The sequence below is a fragment of the Monodon monoceros genome, unplaced genomic scaffold (assembly GCF_005190385.1).
Source record: "Monodon monoceros isolate NGI ecotype Baffin Bay Population unplaced genomic scaffold, NGI_Narwhal_1 Super_Scaffold_22, whole genome shotgun sequence".
NCBI lineage: Eukaryota > Metazoa > Chordata > Mammalia > Artiodactyla > Monodontidae > Monodon > Monodon monoceros.
The window spans coordinates 10,662,586-10,683,355 of record NW_021703779.1 but is presented as its reverse complement, the minus strand read 5'-3'; the positions used below and the strand labels follow the sequence as shown (position 1 = coordinate 10,683,355).

The 20,770-nt window shown below is 37.2% G+C and overlaps 1 protein-coding gene across 1 annotated transcript in view; it reads right to left on the bottom strand.

The window, feature by feature from the left end:
- Positions 1 to 20,770, bottom strand: part of LOC114906433 (probable ubiquitin carboxyl-terminal hydrolase FAF-X) — a 140,464-nt gene that overhangs the window by 110,267 nt on the left and 9,427 nt on the right. Inside the window, exons 2-3 of the mRNA XM_029241229.1 lie at positions 9,895 to 10,145; positions 1,642 to 1,787 (exon numbers count right to left, since the gene is read on the bottom strand). Coding sequence (XP_029097062.1) covers positions 1,642 to 1,787; positions 9,895 to 9,987 — 239 coding nt within the window. The 5' untranslated portion in view covers positions 9,988 to 10,145. The remainder of the gene's footprint in view (positions 1 to 1,641; positions 1,788 to 9,894; positions 10,146 to 20,770) is intronic.

Here is a 20,770-nt window from a genome sequence, read left to right as displayed (position 1 = left end):
GGACTCCTATAGAAAATGGACATCGTAGAAATAACAAAAGTCATTTAGCAACTCTAGTAGTCAGTATACCATGGAGAAACGAACTGCATAAACACTCAAAAGGAAATATCCACATATAGTTCTAGGCAAGAAACATACCAAGTAAGATCACATATCATCATATTTTAACAGCTTTATCCTTATCATCATTGTCTTTCAATTTTAAAAAGTCCATACACAGGGCTTCCCAGGTGGCGCAGCGGTTGAGAGTCCGCCTGCCGATGCAGGGGACACGGCCTGTGCCCCGGTCCGGGAAGATCCCACATGCTGCGGAGCAGCTGGGCCCATGAGCCATGGCCACTGAGCCTGCACGTCCGTAGTCTGTGCTCCACAATGGGAGAGGCCACAACAGAGGCCCGTGTACCAGAAAAAAACAAACAAAAAACTCCATACAAATGCCTGCATTGGGAACAATGAGTTATAAAGTATTTGGTAATGACTAAAATGTGAAGGCTATTAAGAAGACAGTAAGGGACTTCCCTGGTCATGCAATGGTTAAGAATCCACCTGCCAATGCATGGTGGACATGGGTTCAATCCCTGTTCCGGGAAGATCCCACATGGCGCCCAGCAACTAAGCCCGTGAGCCACAACTACTGAGCCTGCACTCTAGAGCCCGTGAGCCACAACTACTGAAGCCCACACGCCTAGAGCCCGTGCTCCGCAACAAGAAAAGCCACCACAATGAGAAGCCCTCGCACTGCACACAACAAAGAGGAGCCCCCGCTCACTGCAACTAGAGAGAGCTCACATGCAGCAACGAAGACCCAATGCACCCATAAATAAATAAATTTAAATATATATTTTAAAAAAAGGACAGTAAGATGACTATGACATTGAAGTCCACTTTTTCTCATTTACTACCAGCTGCAATGCTGATAGGTTTTTTTAGTTTATTGCCTCCGTTAAAAAAAAAAAAATTAAAACTAACCCTAAGGTTAGAAGAGGGAAGGACTGGGAGTTTGGGCTTAGCAGATGCAAACCATAATACATAGGATGGCTAAACAACAAGGTCCTACTGTACAGCACAGGGACCTATATTCAATATGCAGTGACAGGGACTTCCCTGGTGGCGCAGTGGTTAGGAATCCGCCTGCCAATGCACGGGACACGGGTTTGATCCCTGGTCCAGGAAGATCCTACATGCTGCAGAGCAACTAAGCCCGTGCGCCACAACTACTGAGCCTGTGCTCTAGAGCCCACAAGCCACAACTTACTGAGCCCATGTGCCACAACTACTGAAGCCCACGTGCCTAAAGCCTGAGCTCCGCAACAAGAGAAGCCACTGCAATGAGAAGCCTGTTTAGCGCAACAAAGAGTAGCCCCCACGCAATGCAACTAGAGAAAGCCCGTGTGCAGCAATGAAGACCCAACACAACCAAATAATTAATTTAAAAAAAAATCCTATGACAAACCACAATGGAAAAGATGACAAAGAATATATATGTGTATAACTGAGCCACTTTGATGTACAGAAGAAATTAACACAACATTGTAAATCAATTACACTACAATAAAATAAAACAAAAACACCAAACCCAAAATGAAACAAAACAAAAAAACACAACCAACCAACAAACCCCGCCCAAAACAACGAACTTACCGGTTGATCATGTCATCCAACTTTGCCAGGTCAGTATGTGGAAATGCAGGTTCCTCATCTTCATGCTGTGGTGGAGCATCACCTTGACCTTGTTCATCTGGACGAGCTGGTGGGGAATTCTCATTGAAGGAATCAGGTGATGAGGCCTTAAAATTAAATACTATAGATTTAAATTTTTATAACATGTACAATATTTAGCAATTCAGATGCCAACACAGGTTATGTGAAAATATAAATTTTTTATTGTCAATATATATCTGTAAATATTTGACAAAATGGAAATCACACTGATATCTTTTCCTGTCAACCTATGAGTATTCTTCCACATAATTAAGAATCTTATAAAAGTTAATTCATAGCTACACTGTACTACATGAATTAACCAGATTAAAATTAGAGAACATCAGTTTCTGTAATGTTTACTGCTAATACAGTACAGTTGTACTGAACCTCCGTAATTACAAATCTTTATGCAAAGTGTGGAAAAGAGTAACTTTTGAGGCTACATTACAGAAGTCACCATAACTTCTGGTGACTCTCTTAGAGCTATCTTTCCGGAAAATGTTAAGTAACATGTCCTGAAGACACTTATAACAGTGTCTTGAAGGCAATGTGCACAGGTACAGAGGCCCACATGGTAAGGAACTGAGATCCCCAGCCAATAGTCATCTGAGTGAGCCACTGTGGAAATGAAGTCACCAAACCCAGTCAAATCTCCAGAAAACTATAATCCAAGGTGACATGCTGACCACAACCATAAAAAAAGATACTGAGGCAGAGCCAGTCAGCTAATCTACTCTCAAATTCTTCACTCACCAAAACTGTGAGAAAATGGGTGTTGTTTTAAGTTACAAAAAAAAAAAAACCAACTTAGCCATAGGCTACATAAAATATAGATACTTAAATACAAGTACACAAAAAAGAAGAAAGTAAATGTATAGGAAGAGACTTCTGGTTTCCAGTCCAATATGTAAGGAGCTCGTAAGCTGTCACTCCTTACTAACAATTAAAAGAGCTAAATAGTATTGCAGTACACTTGAAACTAACACAACACTGTAAATTAAGTATACTTCAAAAAGAACCAGTAAGGGAATATTTAAAAAATAAAAGAGCTGAATAAAATGAAAATCAACAACTCTTCTCACATCGAGCAGATAATTAAGGTCAAAGGGGAAAACTGCTGCACACAAAATCAAAATAGAGTTGGGGGGGCAGACACAAAGAATCAAAAATTACCAGAGCAGAAAACCACAAGCAGAAACCTCCATGGAAACCAGACCAGTAATCCCTCTCTTAGCTGCAGTTTTGCTTTCTGCAGTTTCAGTTACCCACAGTCAACTGTGGTTTAAATCTATGGAATGGAAAATTCAAGAAATAAACAATTCACAAGTTTTTAAATTGTGGGCCCTGAGTAACTTGATGAAATCTCAAGGCATCCTGCTCCTGCCCAACCGGTCCTGCACTGGACAAGAATATTATCACTTCGGTTATCACCTGGCTATCAGATTGTCCTCGTAATGCAGTGCTTGTGTTCTTACAAGAAACCCTTATTTTACTTAATTATCACCACCAAGCACAAGCATAGTGATTCTGGCAATTCAGAAATGCCAAAGAAAAGCTGTAAAGTTCTTAAGGTGAAAAGCTGAAAGTTCTTGAATTAACAAGGGAAGAAAAAAAATCATATAAGGCTACTAACACCTATGGTAAGAATGAATTTTCTACCTATGAAACTGTAAAGAAGGAAAGAGAAATTCATGCTAGGTTTGCAGTTCCACCTCTAACTGCAAAAGGTATAGACACAGTGCATGATAAATGCTTAGTTTAGATGGAAAAGGCATTACATTTGTACAAGGTGTTTTTCTGTTTGTTTGGTTGGTTTTTTTTTTGCGGTACTCGGGCCTCTCACTGTTGTAGCCTCTCCCGTACAGGCTCCACACGCGCAGGCTCAGCAGCCATGGCTCACGGGCCTAGCCGCTCCTCGGCATGTGGGATCTTCCCGGATCGGGGCACGAATCCGTGTTCCCTGCATCGGCAGGCGGACCCTCAACCACTGCACCACCAGGGAAGCCCGTACAAGGTGTTTTGAGAGACCACATTCACATGATTTTTATTATAGTATGTTATTACTGCAATTTTTCTATTTTATTTAATTAAATTTATTTATTTTAGGCAGCTGTGTGGCATGAGGGATCTTAGTTCTCCAACCAGGGATCAAACTTGTGCCCCCTGTACAGGGAGGTCAGAGTCTTAACCACTGGACAGCCAGGGAAGTCCCCAACAATTGTCTATCTTATTATTAATAAAATTGTACACCTCTTACTGTACATAATTTACAAATTAAACTTTATCGTAGGTACCAATGGTTAGGAAAAAGCATACTACATATACAGGGTTCGGTGCCACCTGAAATTTCAAGCATCCACTGTGGGTCTCGGAATGTATTCCTTGGGGATAAGCTGCAGGGGAGGGATACTACTGTACTGGGATAAGAAAGCCTAAACTGTTAATTCATTAACTGCTGGAAGCGGAGTATGGAAAGTCTGAGAGTTAAAAACTCCGGGGGGTCTAAACTTAAGGAAACTTCCACACTTTTCTGAGTTTTACTTCCAGAAGTCGTATCAAGTTATCACAGTGAAGATCAGAGAAAAATTCCCTTGTGTTTCGAGGAGGAGGAGGTGGTACAAAGTAGCCGTTCTGAAATATGTCCCCAAGCATTCTGTTCTTAATAGCGCCTATCCTCAGGAAATACTTTTACCAGAGCCTAATCGCCTAGGTTTTTATCAGAACCTAACCAACCCGAAATAAGGAAAATAGCAAATTCTAGCCTGCTATATAGCCTTCCACGAGGGGAAAAGAGAAATACCCAATACTAGCCCTCTCCAGTAATTCTGTCCCTCCTTACTACCATCCAATATAGTATGTACAGGTTTCAACAAAAAATTACAAGGCATACTAAAAGATAATCAACATAGCTTGAAGAGACAAAGCAAGCATCAGACTCAAATACGGGAGGGATGATGGAATTATCAGATCAAAACTTTAACTACAGCTAATGTGCCAAGGACACTAATGGAAAATGTAAACATTAAAGAAGATATGGGTAATGTAAGCAGAGAGATGACATCCTAATAAAGAACCAGAAGGAAATGCAAGTGATCAAAAATGGTGTAACAATAATTTAGAATGCCTGTGATGGGCTCCTTAGTAGACTAGACACAGCTGAGGAAAGAATCTCTAAGGTTAAACATATGTCCAGAGAAACTTCCAACACTGGAAAGCAAAGAGAAAAAAGATAAGAAAAAAGAGGAACAAACTGAAGGACTACTACAAAAGGTGTAACATGTGCATACTTGGAATTCCAGAATGCAGAAAGAGAAAAAAAAAGAATATTTGAAACAATGACAGAATTTTCCCCAAATTAATGTCTTACACCAAAGCACAGATCCAAAAACCTCAGAGAAAAACAAGCAGGATAAATGTCTGAAAAAGAAAGAAAGAAAAGCACCTAGGCATATCATATTCAAACTGCAAAAAGTAAATGGTAAAGAAAAATCTTGAAAGAAGTCATTAGTTGGGGGGCTGGGGAATCTTTCCTATAAACGAGCAAGGATAAAAGTTACAGCAGGCTGGGACTTCCCTGGTGGTGCAGTGGTTAAGACTTCACCTTCCGGGCTTCCCTGGTGGCACAGTGGTTGACAGTCCGCCTGCCAATGCAGGGGACACAGGTTCGTGCCCTGGTCCAGGAGGATCCCACATGCCGTGGAGCAGCTGGGCCCGTGAGCGATGGCCGCTGAGACTGTGCATCCGGAGCCTGTGCTCCGCAATGGAAGAGGGCACAACAGTGAGTGGCCTGCGTACTGAAAAAAGAAAAGAAAAAAAAAAAAAGACTTCACCTTTCTATGCAGGGGGCATAGGTTCAATCCCTAGTCGGGGAGCTAAATAAGCTCCCACATGCCTCCAAAAAAACAAACCATAAAACAGAACCAATACTGTATCAAATTCAATAAAGACTTTAAAAATGGTCCATATCAAAAAAATTATTTAAAAAAAGTTACAGCAGACTCTTCCTCAGAAGCCATGAAGGAAAAAAAAACCCACAATATTTCAAGAGTTAAGGGGGTAAAAACCCACAATATTTCAAGAGTTAAGGGGGTAAGAGGGGGAGGGATTAATTGGGAGATTGGAATTGACATATACACAGTACTATATAAAATCGGTGACTAATAAGGAACTACTGTATAGCACAGGGAATTCTACTCAATACTCTGTAATGACCTATACAGAAAGGAATCTATAAAAGAGTGGATACATGGATATTTATAACTGATTCACTTTGCTGTACAGCAGAAACTAACACAACATTGTAAATCAACTATACTCCAATAAAATTAAAAAACAAAGGGTTAAGAGAAAACAACCACCCATCTAGAAATCTCTGTCCTGGAAACTAACACACTTCAAAGTGAAGGAGGAATCTTTAAGACAAAAATTAAGGGGATTTATAGTCAGTAGTTCTGCCTTGCACGAAATTTTAGGTTTTTCAGACAGAAAAAAAGTGATATGGGTCAGAAACTCAGTTCTACATAAAGAAAGGAAAAGCATTAGAAAAGGAGTAAGTAAAGACAAAATAAATACTTTCGTTATCTTAGTTCTTATGTGAACTCATAATGTGTCCAAAATAATGTAAGCAACAATATATTTAAGGATAATAGATTTGGGGTGAATGAAATAAATAATGGCAGTGATATAAAGAACCAAAGGGAGGAGTTATGAATAATTTATTATAAGGAACTTAAACTACCCATAAAACTGTATCGTGTTATTTGAAAGTGAATGTACAGATTAATTAGAAACGTATATTGCAAACACTAAGGCAACCACTATAAAGGAAAAAAAATTATGACTGATATGCTAAAAAAGGAGGGAAATGAGAATCATAAAATGCTCAATTAAAACCACAAAAGGCGGAAGGAAAGTGGCACACAAAACCAGGAACAAAGGACAAGAGCAATGAATAGAAAACAGTAACAAATATGGAAGGTATTAATCCAATTATTTCAATAATCACTTTAAACATCAGTAGTCTAAATACACTAATTAAAAGACAAAGACTTAAAAAAAAAAAAAAAAAAAAAAAAGACAAAGACTGAGTGGATCAAAAGCAAAATTTCGCCTTCCGTGGTGGCACAGTGGTTGAGAGTCCACCTGCCGATGCAGGGGACGCGGGTTCGTGTCCCGATCCGGGAAGATCCCACATGCCACGGAGCGGCTAGGCCCGTGAGCCATGGCCACTGAGCCTGCGTGTCTGGAGCCTGTACTCCGCAACAGGAGAGGCCACAACAGTGAGAGGCCCGAGTACCTCAAAACAAACAAACAAACAAACAAAAAAACACCTTGTACAAATGTAATGCCTTTTCCATCTAAACTAAGCATTTATCATGCACTGTGGCTATATAACTTTTGCAGTTAGAGGTGGAACTGCAAACCTAGCACGAATTTCTTCTTCCTTCTTCACCAACAGTGAGAGAGGCCCGCATACTGAAAAAAAAAAAAAAAAGGAAATTCAACTTTATGTTGCATTTGCTGAAAACTGTCTAAAAGTTTACATACTAAAAACAAACATAAAGTTCAAGGAATGAAGAAACATATAGAAATAGACCCATACCAACAGTCAACTGATCTTTGACAAAGGAACAAAGACAATAATGGTGAAAAGACATCCTTACAATAAATAATGTTGTAACAACTGGATATCCACAAGCAAAGTAATGAATTCAGATACAAGACGATACACCCTTCACGATGAAAACTCAAAGTGGATCAGAAACCTAAATGTAAAACACAATACTGTAATCCTCCCAGAAGATAACATGCAAGTGAACCATAATGTAAACTATGGAGTTTGAGTGATAATGATCTGTCAATATAGATTCATTGATTTTAACAAGGATGGTTGTGGTGGGGGGTGTGAGGGTAGTATAGGCAAGTACTCTGTACTTTCTGCTCAAGTCTGCTCTGAACCTAAAATCCCATTAAAAACAAGTAAAAAGTACAAAAGAGAACAACTTAAAAACAGTAGTACCCAGGGGAATTAATGAAAGACAGTAAAAATAACAAACGTGTTTAAAAAAAAAAAGGATAAGATATCCTTCATAACAATAACTTTCCTCCCTCCCTGCAAAGTGGTGCACCTATACTAATATGTGAGAGTTAGGCTTTGAGGTAGGAAGAACTACTGGAGATTAAAGAGATCTCTAGGACTTCCCTGTTGGCGTAGTGATTAAGAATTCGTCTGCCAATGCAAGGGACACAGGTTCGAGCCTTGGCCTGGGAAGATCCCACATGCTGCAGAGCAACTAAGCCCATGCGCCACAACAACTGAGCCTGAATTCTAGAGCCCACGAGCCACAACTACTGAGCCCATGTGCCACAACTATTGAGTCTGCGCTCTAGAGCTCACGAGCCACAGCTACTGAAGCCCGCACACCTAGAGCCCATGCTCCTCAACAGGAGAAGCCACCACAATGAGAAGTCCAAGAACCACAACAAAGACCCTATGCAGCCAAATATAAAATATATAAATAAATTTATAAAATTAATTAAAGAGATCTCTACACACATAAGAGGTGTGCACGTAAAGATTAATGAGTCAAACACCCCCTCCCCGCAAAATCACTATTTTCAATGTGAATGCATCTTATTGGTTCAAAATATGTCTAGCTAAAATTAATATAGCATATAAAAGTGGAATGGGCAAGCCCACAATCCCAGGTGGAGATCAACAGAATTCTCAACGAGTAATAAAACCAGCAGATTTAAAACAAAATAAAACAAGGTTATATAAAACATATGCAATGAATACTGAGAAAACTGGAAACAACTGACATGCATAATGAATGCTACAGCATACATAATATATAGTATTTTTGCCAAGCAGAAGTGAAATTAACCCTATGTTGAGTAACATACCAACCCTCAATAAGTTCCTAAGTGTGGCATCACTGAGAATAGATTCACTAATCACAGAGGAATTAAGCTACAAACCAATGACAGAAAGTTAAACAGAAAATCTCTAACTGCTTGAAAACGAAGCATGGTGTTTATAAAGAATCCTTACAAAGAAAGATTACCACGCAAATTTTAAAATGTTAACTGAGTAACACTAAACATAAACATATCAAAAGTTACGGGATACAGGGTTTCCCTGGTGGCGCAGTAGTTGAGAGTCCGCCTGCCGATGCAGGGGACACGGGTTCGTGCCCCAGTCTGGGAAGATCCCACATGCCGCCGAGCGGCTGGGCCCATGAGCCATGGCTGCTGAGCCTGCGCGTCCGGAGCCTGTGATCCGCAACGGGAGAGGCCACAACAGTGAGAGGACCCCGTACCGCAAAAAAAAAAAAAAAAGTTACAGGATATGGTTTAGCAAAAATTTATAGTATAAAATGCATGTTTTAGAAAATGGAAAAAGTGAAAGAAAAGCTGAACAATCAATTATTTAAAGTTCATTACCAGGAAACTAGAAAATGAACAACAAATTAAACCCCAGGAAAACAAAAGGAATGATCTAACGAACATGAAAAAAAATTATAAATGGGAGGAGAAAAATAAAAGGCAATACCTTTCCAAAACTCCATTTTGCAAAATTTAATGAAACTGATTAATCCCCTAAGACATAATAAATACAAATGACCAATATCTGATATTAGAATCAAAGAATTAATGTTAATTAAGCTTTGAATACATTTATTTTATACAAATTCTTCCAGACAAAAGGAAAAAAACTATTTCCGTGTAGGCCAGCACAAAACTTTTGGCACTAAAATCTGTCAAACTCTCTACTTACATTATTTCATTTATCTTCATTTTAAAGACGTGGAATTTTTAATCTAAAGATATGGAATATCTGAAGATTAGATATTATATTACTTAACCAGATGCATAAGGTACATGTGGGTACAAAGATGGGATGTCAACAAAAACAGCTGACTTGAATCTATGCTGATAACTAAAGGATACAATGACTGATTTAACTCTTGCCCTCATGCTCAGAGGGCCTTCCATATAAAATAAAGTAGAGGTACATTCTCAAGCATACGTATAGTACGGTTCCTTTTACTAAGAACCTCAGTGACTTTTTTAAAGTGTAACTTAAAATGACAATAGCTTTTATGATTACTTTACAAATTATTCAGGACATCTGGCCATCGTTTACTAATCCATAGCACCCAAGAGAACACAGCCTTCATTACCTACCTGATTCTGGAAGGGGGGCTGAGACTGTCCATCAGGAGCCTGGCCCTGGCTGTCATTCCCTCCTACTGGAGAGCCACGAGTAGTGGCTGTCATACTCGACACAGAACAGATTTTTGCTATTTTGTCTGTTTATTTAGTCGTCGTAAGAGAAGAAATTATAGTCCACTTATAAGAGTTGAAGTACCAGCATATGTCAGCCTTAAATATCTCCAATTCAAAGATAGACCATCTTGCAGAGACCATTTCATTACCTAAAAGTAGAAGGGAACAAAAGGTATACTTGTATTAAATATTAAAAAAATAAATAATGAATCGTTCTAATTTTAATGTGTATGGTAATCACCAGAGTCTTTACAATCAATAAGAGATGGCTATAAAAATGAAATAGAAGTGAAAAAGTAAAATTTTTATAAATATTGTTACTCAGTAAATTTACATTGTTGTACCAGTAGTTATAACAAGAAAACATAAAAGTCTTAATATTAGATACAATATTCCAGAAAAAATACAAAGTTCTTAGTTATCTTTTACTTAACAAAAGAATCTATAAAATGCCCATCAAATACTGAGAAAATATAGATACTTAAAGGTGTAGACTGCTCTTAAATAAATAAAATGAAAAGCCAAATTAAGATAAAACATGATTTCATAAAGGTAGGATTAGAGGGGGAAAGTAGATCAAGAAAACATCTAAAGTATCCATACAGATTACATAAATACATATACACACACATATCTCCACATGGTCACCTGAAGATCACAGAGTCTTTCACTTTTGTTTTCCCATATTTAAACATTCTCATTCAAAAACTTTATATGAAGTAGACAATTATTAAAACAAGAGAAATTCGCTATCATCTTTCGTTGAGTTCTTCTGTTGCTAACAAAAGCTATTTAATTTTTTCTTACAACTCAAAAAAATCAGCCACCCATTCAATTCTAATGTTCTTTTTGTCCTTTTACCTGGGCTACTGATCCCACTGTGTATGTTCCGTGTGTAAAAAGGCCTTGGTCTTAAACTTTGGCTTCTCCATTTCTTTCTGGATCCATTTTTCTTGGTCAAAAATATGCTTAAAACTCCTCTAGCGAAAGTCACTAATACCTGTCCTTCAGGAATTTCTTGAAAAAATGTCTGTCATTCCTCTTTCTCATCATCTGGTTTGTGTTCAAAATTGCTTTTAAGGAAATCGTCTTAAGGGAGTTCCATGGCTGACTGAAAATAAGGCATTTCTAAACCTACAATGAAAGCTTTATGTGTATGGGTGTTTTGCAGAGGACATGAGAGATGACACTTGGTCCAAGAGCAAGACTCAACTAAGACTTTCATAACTGAATGTTACACAGATTTTGTGAAACTTGTTCTATGAATTAGGAACCTGAGGCTCTAAGAAATTAAGTGATTTAACAAAGCACAGGTAAGAAAGTACAGAAGCCTAGAATTAATCCCATCTCTCTCTAAAACACTACTTCCTGGGGTGGGAGGTGAGGGGGTCCTACTTAAATTTTTCTTCACACACTTTTCCCTTGCATAGTATTCTCTTTGGCATTTGAGGTTATTAGAACTAAAATATCTTAAAATTGTATTCATCTGTCATTTTATGTCTGCCCTTATCTCTCTATCCAGAGATACATGTTAAGTAATTTAGCAAGGGGAATAAGTCATTCTCAAAATACAGGATATTATTAGGGTAAATGAAAACAAAGTGACCATGCAATCTCCCTTCCCTCAAATAAAACACCTTTCTCCAACATCACAGACCCATTACTTCTCACAAAGCCTCTGTGTTTTGTCTAGGGAGAAACTCTGCACTACAAAGATACCATACCCTGAGACACAACTGAGCAATTGAGTAATTATCCAAATCATTTGAAATGTAATTCAAAACCGCAATGTTAGATATTTCCTTTAGATCACAACAGCATTTCTGTCATATTCAAGCTCTAGTAGTTCAACATATTCTAGGAGTAGGAAAGTATCATCTTTCTCTAGATAAAAGTTAGTACTAGGAGACTGATGTCAGCAAGATGGCAGAATATGAAGCTCCAGGCCCTAGATCTCCCTCAAAGACAAGTTAACAGCAATATGTGGATCAAAATATAATTGTAAGACAGCCAGAAACTGGTTAATATGGGGCTTCTGGACCCAGATGACTGCATAAACAACAGAAACGACAACTGTGAGGAGGATAAGAGTTCATGAAGTTTGACTCACACTGGGTCATTCCCCAACCCAATGTAGCTCAAAGCAAAAGAGAAAAAATAATACCCAATTCCTTGCTCCAACTGACTCCTTTCTCAGGACAGAAGGAATAAAGTGGAACTTAGGTCTAGATTTCTGGCTTTCCTAGGGATTTCCAAATGGCCTGACAGTGGCATAGTGTTCGAGGCCACTGAAAACAGGTGAGTGCCACAGCATGTTATAGCAGAACTCTGCAGTTCAACAGGGAAGACAGGAGGAGCAAGAGATTAATTAAACTGAAACCAAGAACTCTTAATGAGAAACACAGGAAATGAACATGGCCCAAAGTACCCACATATAGTTGGAGAAAAGCACACAAAGCCAAAAGACATGAAGGCCCAGGAAGGTCTGAAAGATCTATCTGGACTGACTGGTGAAGGTTTCCCCTACACGAAGCCAGTCAGTAAAGACTGGAACCAGCAGATATTTTCTCCAATGCCCAAAATCTCAACAACAAAATTATACAACATATGAAAACATTAGGGATTAGGGAAATCTGACCTAATCAAAAGAAGAAGTCCAAAAAACCAACCCCGTAGAAGAATTTCTTTAAACCGTCTTAAAAATGCAGAATGACATGAAAGAGAACACGGATAGATAACTAAACAAAACCAGAAAATGATACAGAAACAAAATGAGAATTTCAACAAAGAACTCCAAGAAGTACACAACTAGAGAGCCATGCGAAGACACCTAATAATCAAACTGTTAGAAGTCAGACTAAAAGAGAATCTCAAAAAGAGCAAGAGAAAAATAACTTGTCACATACAAGAGAACTTATATATGATTATCAGAACCTATATATGATTATCAGAAATTTCTCTAGCAGAAACCTGCAGGCTAGGAGAGTGATGATATATTCAAAATGCTGAAAGAATTTTGCCACATGTTTTTCTGCAGCAATTGAGACTATTATGTATTCTTTTCCCTTATTGTTAATTTGATTATATTTATTTTCATATACTGAACCTACACTCTACACTCCAGGAATAACTCCCACTTATTCACTGTCTATTATCATTTTAATATGCTGCTGAATTCAATTTGTTAGTATATTGTTGATGATTGTGTATCATGGTTTACAAGGGATACCTGTCTGTAGGTTTCTTATAGTGTCTTTCTCTGGCTGAAGTACCAGGGTAATGCTGGACTCAAATGAGGAGCATTCCCTCCTCAACTTTTAAAAAAATTTTAGAATGATTGCTATGATGTTATTTGAATGTTTGACAGAATTCACAAGTGACATCATCAGGTCCAGTGCTTTTCTTTGTTGTAAGATTTTTGATTACTGATGCATTCTCCTTACTAGTTTTATGTCTATTCATGAGTTAGTTCTGGTAGGGTTAATGTTTCTAGGTATTTATCTACTTCTACTTTACTTAACTTGGTGATGTATAATACTTCATACTGTTTTCTTAGAATCTGACATATTTTGCGACCAGGTGTCATATCTCCAGTTTCATTTGATTTCAGCAATTTGAGTCTTCTCTTCATTATTATTCCATTTGTCAATTTTATTGATCTTTTCAAAGAGCAGTTTGGTTTCAGTTATTTCTCTATTTCTTCTCTCTTCTGTCTTTTAATTCAGTGCTAATCTTTATTATTTACTTCCTCTTGCTAATTGTGGGATGAGTATCTTCTTCTTCTAGTACCTTAACTTGTCAAGTTAGGTTGTTGATTTAAGATCCTTTTCTTTTTTAATGTGTTTTACAAACAAGGGAATTAGAGATCAATATCCCTGATGAATACTGATGCAAAAATCCTCACCAAAATACTGTACTAGCAAACTGAATTCAACAGCACATTATGGATTATACACCACGACCAAGTACGATTTTCAAATCAATCCATGTAATATACCACATTAACAGAATAAAGGGAAAAATACCAATGATCATCTCAACTGATTGATAAAAAGGGTTAGAAAAAACTGAACACCGTTATCATAAGAAATAAAAAAGCAAGAGAAGGAAACTCAACATAAAAAGCCATATATGAAAAACTCACAACAAACATCATACTCAATACTGAAAGCTTTTCCTTTAAGATCTGGAATAAAATAAGGCTGATCACTTCCACCACTTCTATTTAATACAGAACTGTAACTCTGAGTCAGAGCATTTAGGTAAGAAAATTAATTAATTAATTTAAAAAGGCATCCCAATCAAAAAATGAAGATAAATTATGTCTGTTGGAGATGATATAATCTTGTATGTAGAAAATACTAAAGCTTCCACAATATAAGTTTAAAAGTGTTAGAACTAATTAACAATTTCACTGAAGTTGCAAGATACAAATGATTTTGATTCTTAAAAATCACCTTAAGAATCAGTTCACTAACAATGAACAATCCAAAAAGGAAATTAAGAAAACTTAAGAATAAAATTAACCAAGAAGGAAAGATTTCACGTACCCTGAAAAACTACATTTCTGAAAGAAATTGAAGACATGAATAAATGGGAAGATATCTCATATCGCAGACTGGAAGACTTATTAAGATGTCAGTCTACAGAAGCAATGCAATCCCTATCAATATCAATATTCTTCAAACAGAGTGTTTGAAGATAAAGAAAACTCCATCCTAATATTTATATGTAATGTCAAGCGAACTCCTAAATACTTAAAACAGCCTTGAAAAAGAACAAAGTTGAAGGTGTCAAACCCCCGATTCAAGACAAACTACAAACCTACAGTAATCAAAGTAGTATAGTTCTGACATAAAGACACACATGTAGACTAAGGAATAGAAATGTCAGAAATAATCCTCAATCATATGGTCAAATGATCTTCAACAAGAGTACTAAGAACATTCAATGTGAAAAGAATAATCTTTTCAACAGATGTTGCTGGGAAAACTGAATATCCACTGAATATTTACATGTAAAAAAGAATGTAATATATTGACGTAGAATACCACACACAAAAATTAACTCAAAAAGGATTAAATATCTAAAACCCCAAACTATCAAACTCCTAGAACAAAACACAGGAGAAAATATTCATGACATTAAATGTGGCAAAATTTTCTTGACAAAAACACCAAAAGCACAGGCAACAAAGCAACAATAGATAAACTGATCTCAAACTCAAAAAATTCTGTACATCAATGGACACAATCAACAATGTGAAAGGCAGAATTGAACAAATCAACCTGTAGAACTGAACAGAAAATGTAAAAATCATATGTGATGTGGGAGCAATACCCAGAATATTCAAGAATTCTTATAACTCAACAATAACAAAATCAAATAACCTGATTGAAAAATGGGCAGAGGACTCAAACATTCTCCAAAGATGATGTACAAATGAATAGTGAGCATATGAAAAGATACTCAGCATCACTAATCATCAAAGAAATGTAAATCAAACCTCGATGAGATATTGCCCACACCCATTAGAATGGCTACCATCAAAAAATCAGAAAACAAACAAAAAGGAATAAGGGTTAATGAGGTTGTGGAGAAACTGGAACTCTTGTACACTACTGCTGGGAATGTAAAATGGTGCAACCATCATGGGAAATAAACATGGCAGTATCTCAAAAAATAAAAAAATAGAATTACCATATGACCCAGCAATCCCACTTTTGCGTATATATGCAGAAGAACTGAAGGCAGAGTCTCATACAGATATTTGCAACAATGTGTTCACTGCATCATTACTCCTAATCACCAAGAGGTGTAACCAATTACCAAATTACCCACTGACGAATGGATTAATACAATATGGTATTCACACACAGTGGAATACTATTCAGCCTTAGAAAAAGTAAATTCTGACCCACATGACAACATGGATAAACCTTGAGGACATTATGGTAATGAAGTAAGCCAGTCACAAAAGGACAAATTAACTTATGATTCCACTCATATAAGGTGTGTAATCAAATTCAGAGAGACAAAAAGTAGAAGGGTAATTGCCAGGAGCTAGGAGAAAGGGGAAATGGTTATTGTTTAACGGTATCGTTTCACTTTTACAAGATGAATAAAGTTCTGGAAATGAATGGGGGTGGCTGCATAACAATGTGAATGAATGTACTTAATATCACTAAACGGTATAGCTGAAAAGAGGAAAGTGCTAAATTTTCTTATGTATGTTTTAATACAATTTAAATAACATACATATAATCTGGACTTAGTAGATTCAAGCAGTATAACAGAAAAGCTCAACCTATACTTAGCCTACATGAAGCTAACTAAACCTCACTGCTCTTGCAAACCATTCTAAGACAGTAAACATTAATAACAACTATCTTAAACTACTTACAAACTATTTTGCAATTAGTATTATAAAAATATACATGAAACACTGAATTAAATATTTAAATGCATATAATAGTTTATTCTGTACTATGATTCAGTAAGCATTTTTAAGTCCTATGTAAAAGAATAAGGTAAAGTATAAAAATACTTATTTCTAAATTAACACATATTTAAATTTTAATACAAATATTTAAAATTAAAACTTGAATTGCTACAGTGCATTCAGTTAAGGCTGAAGGCATATCTTTAATGTACTGGTAGTCTGGACGAGTATCTTAAACAAAACAGCAATTCTTAATTATTATTTCCCTGTCATGCATGATGAGCCTCATATGCTATCTATGGGCTTATTAACATATGTCTACGATAATATAGATGCAATGCTAAAATGCAAGCCTTTACAAAGTGTAGTTTATATAGAACAATGCATAAAAACAACAGTTTCTCAAACTGGTTATAAAACTAGCTGATAATAGACAATCAACTACCTAATAAGTGATCTTACAAGAGTTTTCCCTCTCTCATAAGAAAACAAAATTTGAGTGAGAATCCTATTTTCAGGAGAATAAACCTAAATATTAATTTAAAAGTAATTTTTTTTCCTTCTTCATGTTCCTTTAAATTTTGTTCCACATGTTATTTCTGGGACCTTTGCACCAGTAATTTTTCTGGTTAATTCTGTACTCATTCTGCAACTTTCAACTCAAATGTGGCCTTTCTGAAGTATCCCTGACAAGTCTCATCAATCCCCCTGCATTTGGCTCTCACAGCCTCCTGCACTTTCCTTTTTTTGGAATCTATGTTAATATCTCTCTGTAAGACAGTAAAACATAAACTCCATAATGACAACAGCCTTAAAGTTTTGCTCATGATGAATCCCAAGAAGCCTGTAAGATATGTCAAGTGTTCCACCAATCTAGCAACCACTGGCAGAATTTGCATAAACAAATGCCAAGGACTCCCAATTATCATATGTCCTTTGTAACTGTTTCCACAAACTAATGTTAAGAAATTCCTCACCCCAAATCCAGAATCTTATATATTGATCAAAAACTATCTCTGAATCACTCTCACTAATTTCTTCCCTGAGGATCTAGAAGCATGGTGATCTATAATGGCTACCAAAATAGAATATTAAATCATTGTTACCCTTATTTAGTCTATTTACAGAAAAAACCAAATCTTTTAGTCCTCATACCCAGAATATAAAAATGATAGCCTTATTCCCCTTATTGAAAAACTTTCACACACGGCTGGTGAGAATACAAAATGGTAGTCCATCACTTCAAAAGACAATTTAGCAGTTTCTTACAAACTAAAAATAGGTTTACCATACAAACCAGCAATCATACACCTAGATATTTACCCAAACGAAAACATATGTCCAGGGCTTCCATGGTGGTGCAGTGGTTAAGAATCCACCTGCCAATGCAGGGGACACAGCTTCAAGCCCTGGTGCTGGAAGATCCCACATGCCGTGGAGCAACTAAGCCCATGCGCCACAACTGCTGAAGCCTGCGTGCCTAGAGTCTGTGCTCTGCAACAAGAGAAACCACCACAATGAGAAGCCCATGCAATGCAATGGAGAGTAGCCCCGCTCTCTGCTAGTAGAGAAAGCCCACGTGCAGCAACGAAGACCCAACACAGCCGTAAATAAATAAATTTATTTTTAAAAAACACCAGGGACTTCCCTGGTGTCACAGTGGTTAAGAATCCGCCTGCCAATGCAGGGGACACAGGTTCAAGCCCTGGCCCAGGAAGATCCCACATGCTGCAGAGCAACTTAAGCCCATACACCACAACTACTGAGACTGTGTGCCACAACTACTGAAGCCCACGCACCTAGAGCCCGTGCTCCGCAACAAGAGAAGCCACCGCAATGAGAAGCCTCTGCACCACAACAAAGAGTAGCCCTCTGCTCGCTGCAAATAGAGAAAGCCCATGCGTAACAATGAAGACTCAATGCAGCCAAATGTAAATAAATTTATTTTTTAAAAAAAGCAAAAAACTTATGTCCAAACCTGGGCAAAACCTGCGCACAAAAGTTTCTAGCAGCTCTATTCACATTTGCCAAAAGTTGGAAGCAACCAAGATAGGTAAACAAAAACAACAACAAAAATACTGTTACACTCAAATAATACATTATTCATAGATGAAATAAATGACATAATGCAACAAAAAGACATGGAGAAGTCTCAAATTCATACTGTTGCAAAGTGTCTTCTTTATAACCAGTCTGAAAAGCCTACATACTGTATGATTCCAAGTACTTAACATTCTGGAAAAGGCAATACTATGGAGACAGCAGAAACTTTAGTGGCTACCAAGTATTCAGGGAGTGGGAAGAAGAGATGAACGAGTAGAGCACAGGGCATTTTAGGGACCTGGAACTTTTCCCTATAATGATGAATGCATGATATTATACATTTGTCCTAACCGACAGAATTGCACAATATAAAGAATGAACCCTAACATAAAACAATGGCCTTTAGTTAACACTAACGTATCAATACAAATTTATCAGTCATAACAAATACATCATACTGAAGCAAGAAGTGAACAACAGAGAAAAGGGGACGGATAGGAACTCTATTTTCTGTGTAGTCTTCCCGCAAACCTAAAACTCCTCTAAAAAATAGTTTATTAAAAATTTTTCCACTTGGAAAATAGTTATCTTTCACAAAAATATTTGTTACCATGTAATTGGTTTTCAAATGAAATACTGAACAATTTTTCACCTGTAATTTAAATTTACAACATGGTAAATATCAAGAGATAACACACAGAAACTAGTGCTTCATGAGATTCTCAAAACTTTTTACTGTTAAGGAGCCTTGAAACCAAAAAAATTGAGAACTGCTAGCCTGTTAAGTCCAACGTACAAAATAAGCTCCTTTTGCTAATTATCTTACTGTGATAAAAAACAACATGCAATTTTACCTGCAATTGTCTACACCAACTTTAATCATTGCATATTTCTACTCTTCATGTGAGAAAAAACTGAAATTCCTCAATATTATTTTCCCTAGCAAGGTACAAAATTTTTTTATCAGTTATTAGTATTCTTAAAGCTTAACAAAGGTATTCTTAACAAGGCAGCTAACACTTGCCCCTAAACACTGAAGCAGCACTACAGAGCGATCCAAGGAACTGATGCCTCCTGCCAACAGTCTTTTGAATAAGTCATCACAGATGTGAATACTCCAGTCTCAGTCAAGCCTTCAGACAGAAGACTGCTACTCACAGCTGGCACCCTGAGTAAAATCTCTAGAGAGACCCTGACCCAAAACCATCAATGGAATTAAATGAATAACTACAACTAAAGAATTATAGTAAGATAAAATAGCAAATACTGAGTCTAAGTTTCTCTCTGTCTTTTTTTCTTTTTTGACCACACCTAACAGCATGTGGGATCTTAGTTCCCTGACCAAGGATGGAACCCGTGACCCCAGCAATGGAATCGTGGAGTCTTAACCACTGGACCAGCAGGGAAGTCCCCAAGTCTCTCATTTTAAGGTTAAATAACTCACAAGTTGGTTGAAGACACCCAAATCATGAAAACCAAAAGTATTTTTCGACACTGCTGATTCTCTAATAAGAAGGCAAAATCAGCCCAAGTTGAAATCTATTGCTGTAAACCCTGATACTGAATTACATAAAACAGAAAACATATCTACTGTTTTCATCCTGCTTAATAGATTCATACAAATGCTATGAATAACAAGTATATCAATTGAATATGATTACATGCGATTGATTATCTGTAATTATTTACATAAAGGTCTGGGCAACCACTTCAAGTACAAACAGTGTGCTACAGTCAAACACAATGAATGAATCTCATGTCCCAGCACACAGATTAAAAAGAAAACAGACGCTAAACTTGCATTGGGAACAACTATCTGACATAAAAATACTAAGGAGAAAGACAGTTTTTTAAAACCTCATTGAAAAGAGCCTAAGACGATTTTACTTACATGAACCATCCTACATATAAACCTCAGCCACTGAAAATGAAAAATAACTGGCACTAACAAAGAAAAGGAAAATCCTCCCAAAAGGAACCGAACAAAGTTGCAAAGCTGTAAGCCTAGGGTGTGCATGGAAAATCCTGAGTCAAAATAAATAAAGGATAGGAGAGGGCTTCCCTGGCGGCGCAGGGGTTGAGAATTCACCTGCCGATTCAGGGGACACGGGTTCGTGTCCCGGTCCGGGGGGATCCCACATGCCGCGGAGCAGCTGGGCCCATGAGCCATGGCCGCTGAGCCTGCGCATCCGGAGCCTGCGCATCCGGAGCCTGTGCTCCGCAACGGGAGAGGCCACAACAGTGAGAGGGCCGCATGCCACAAAAAAAAAAAAAAAAAAAAAAAAAAAT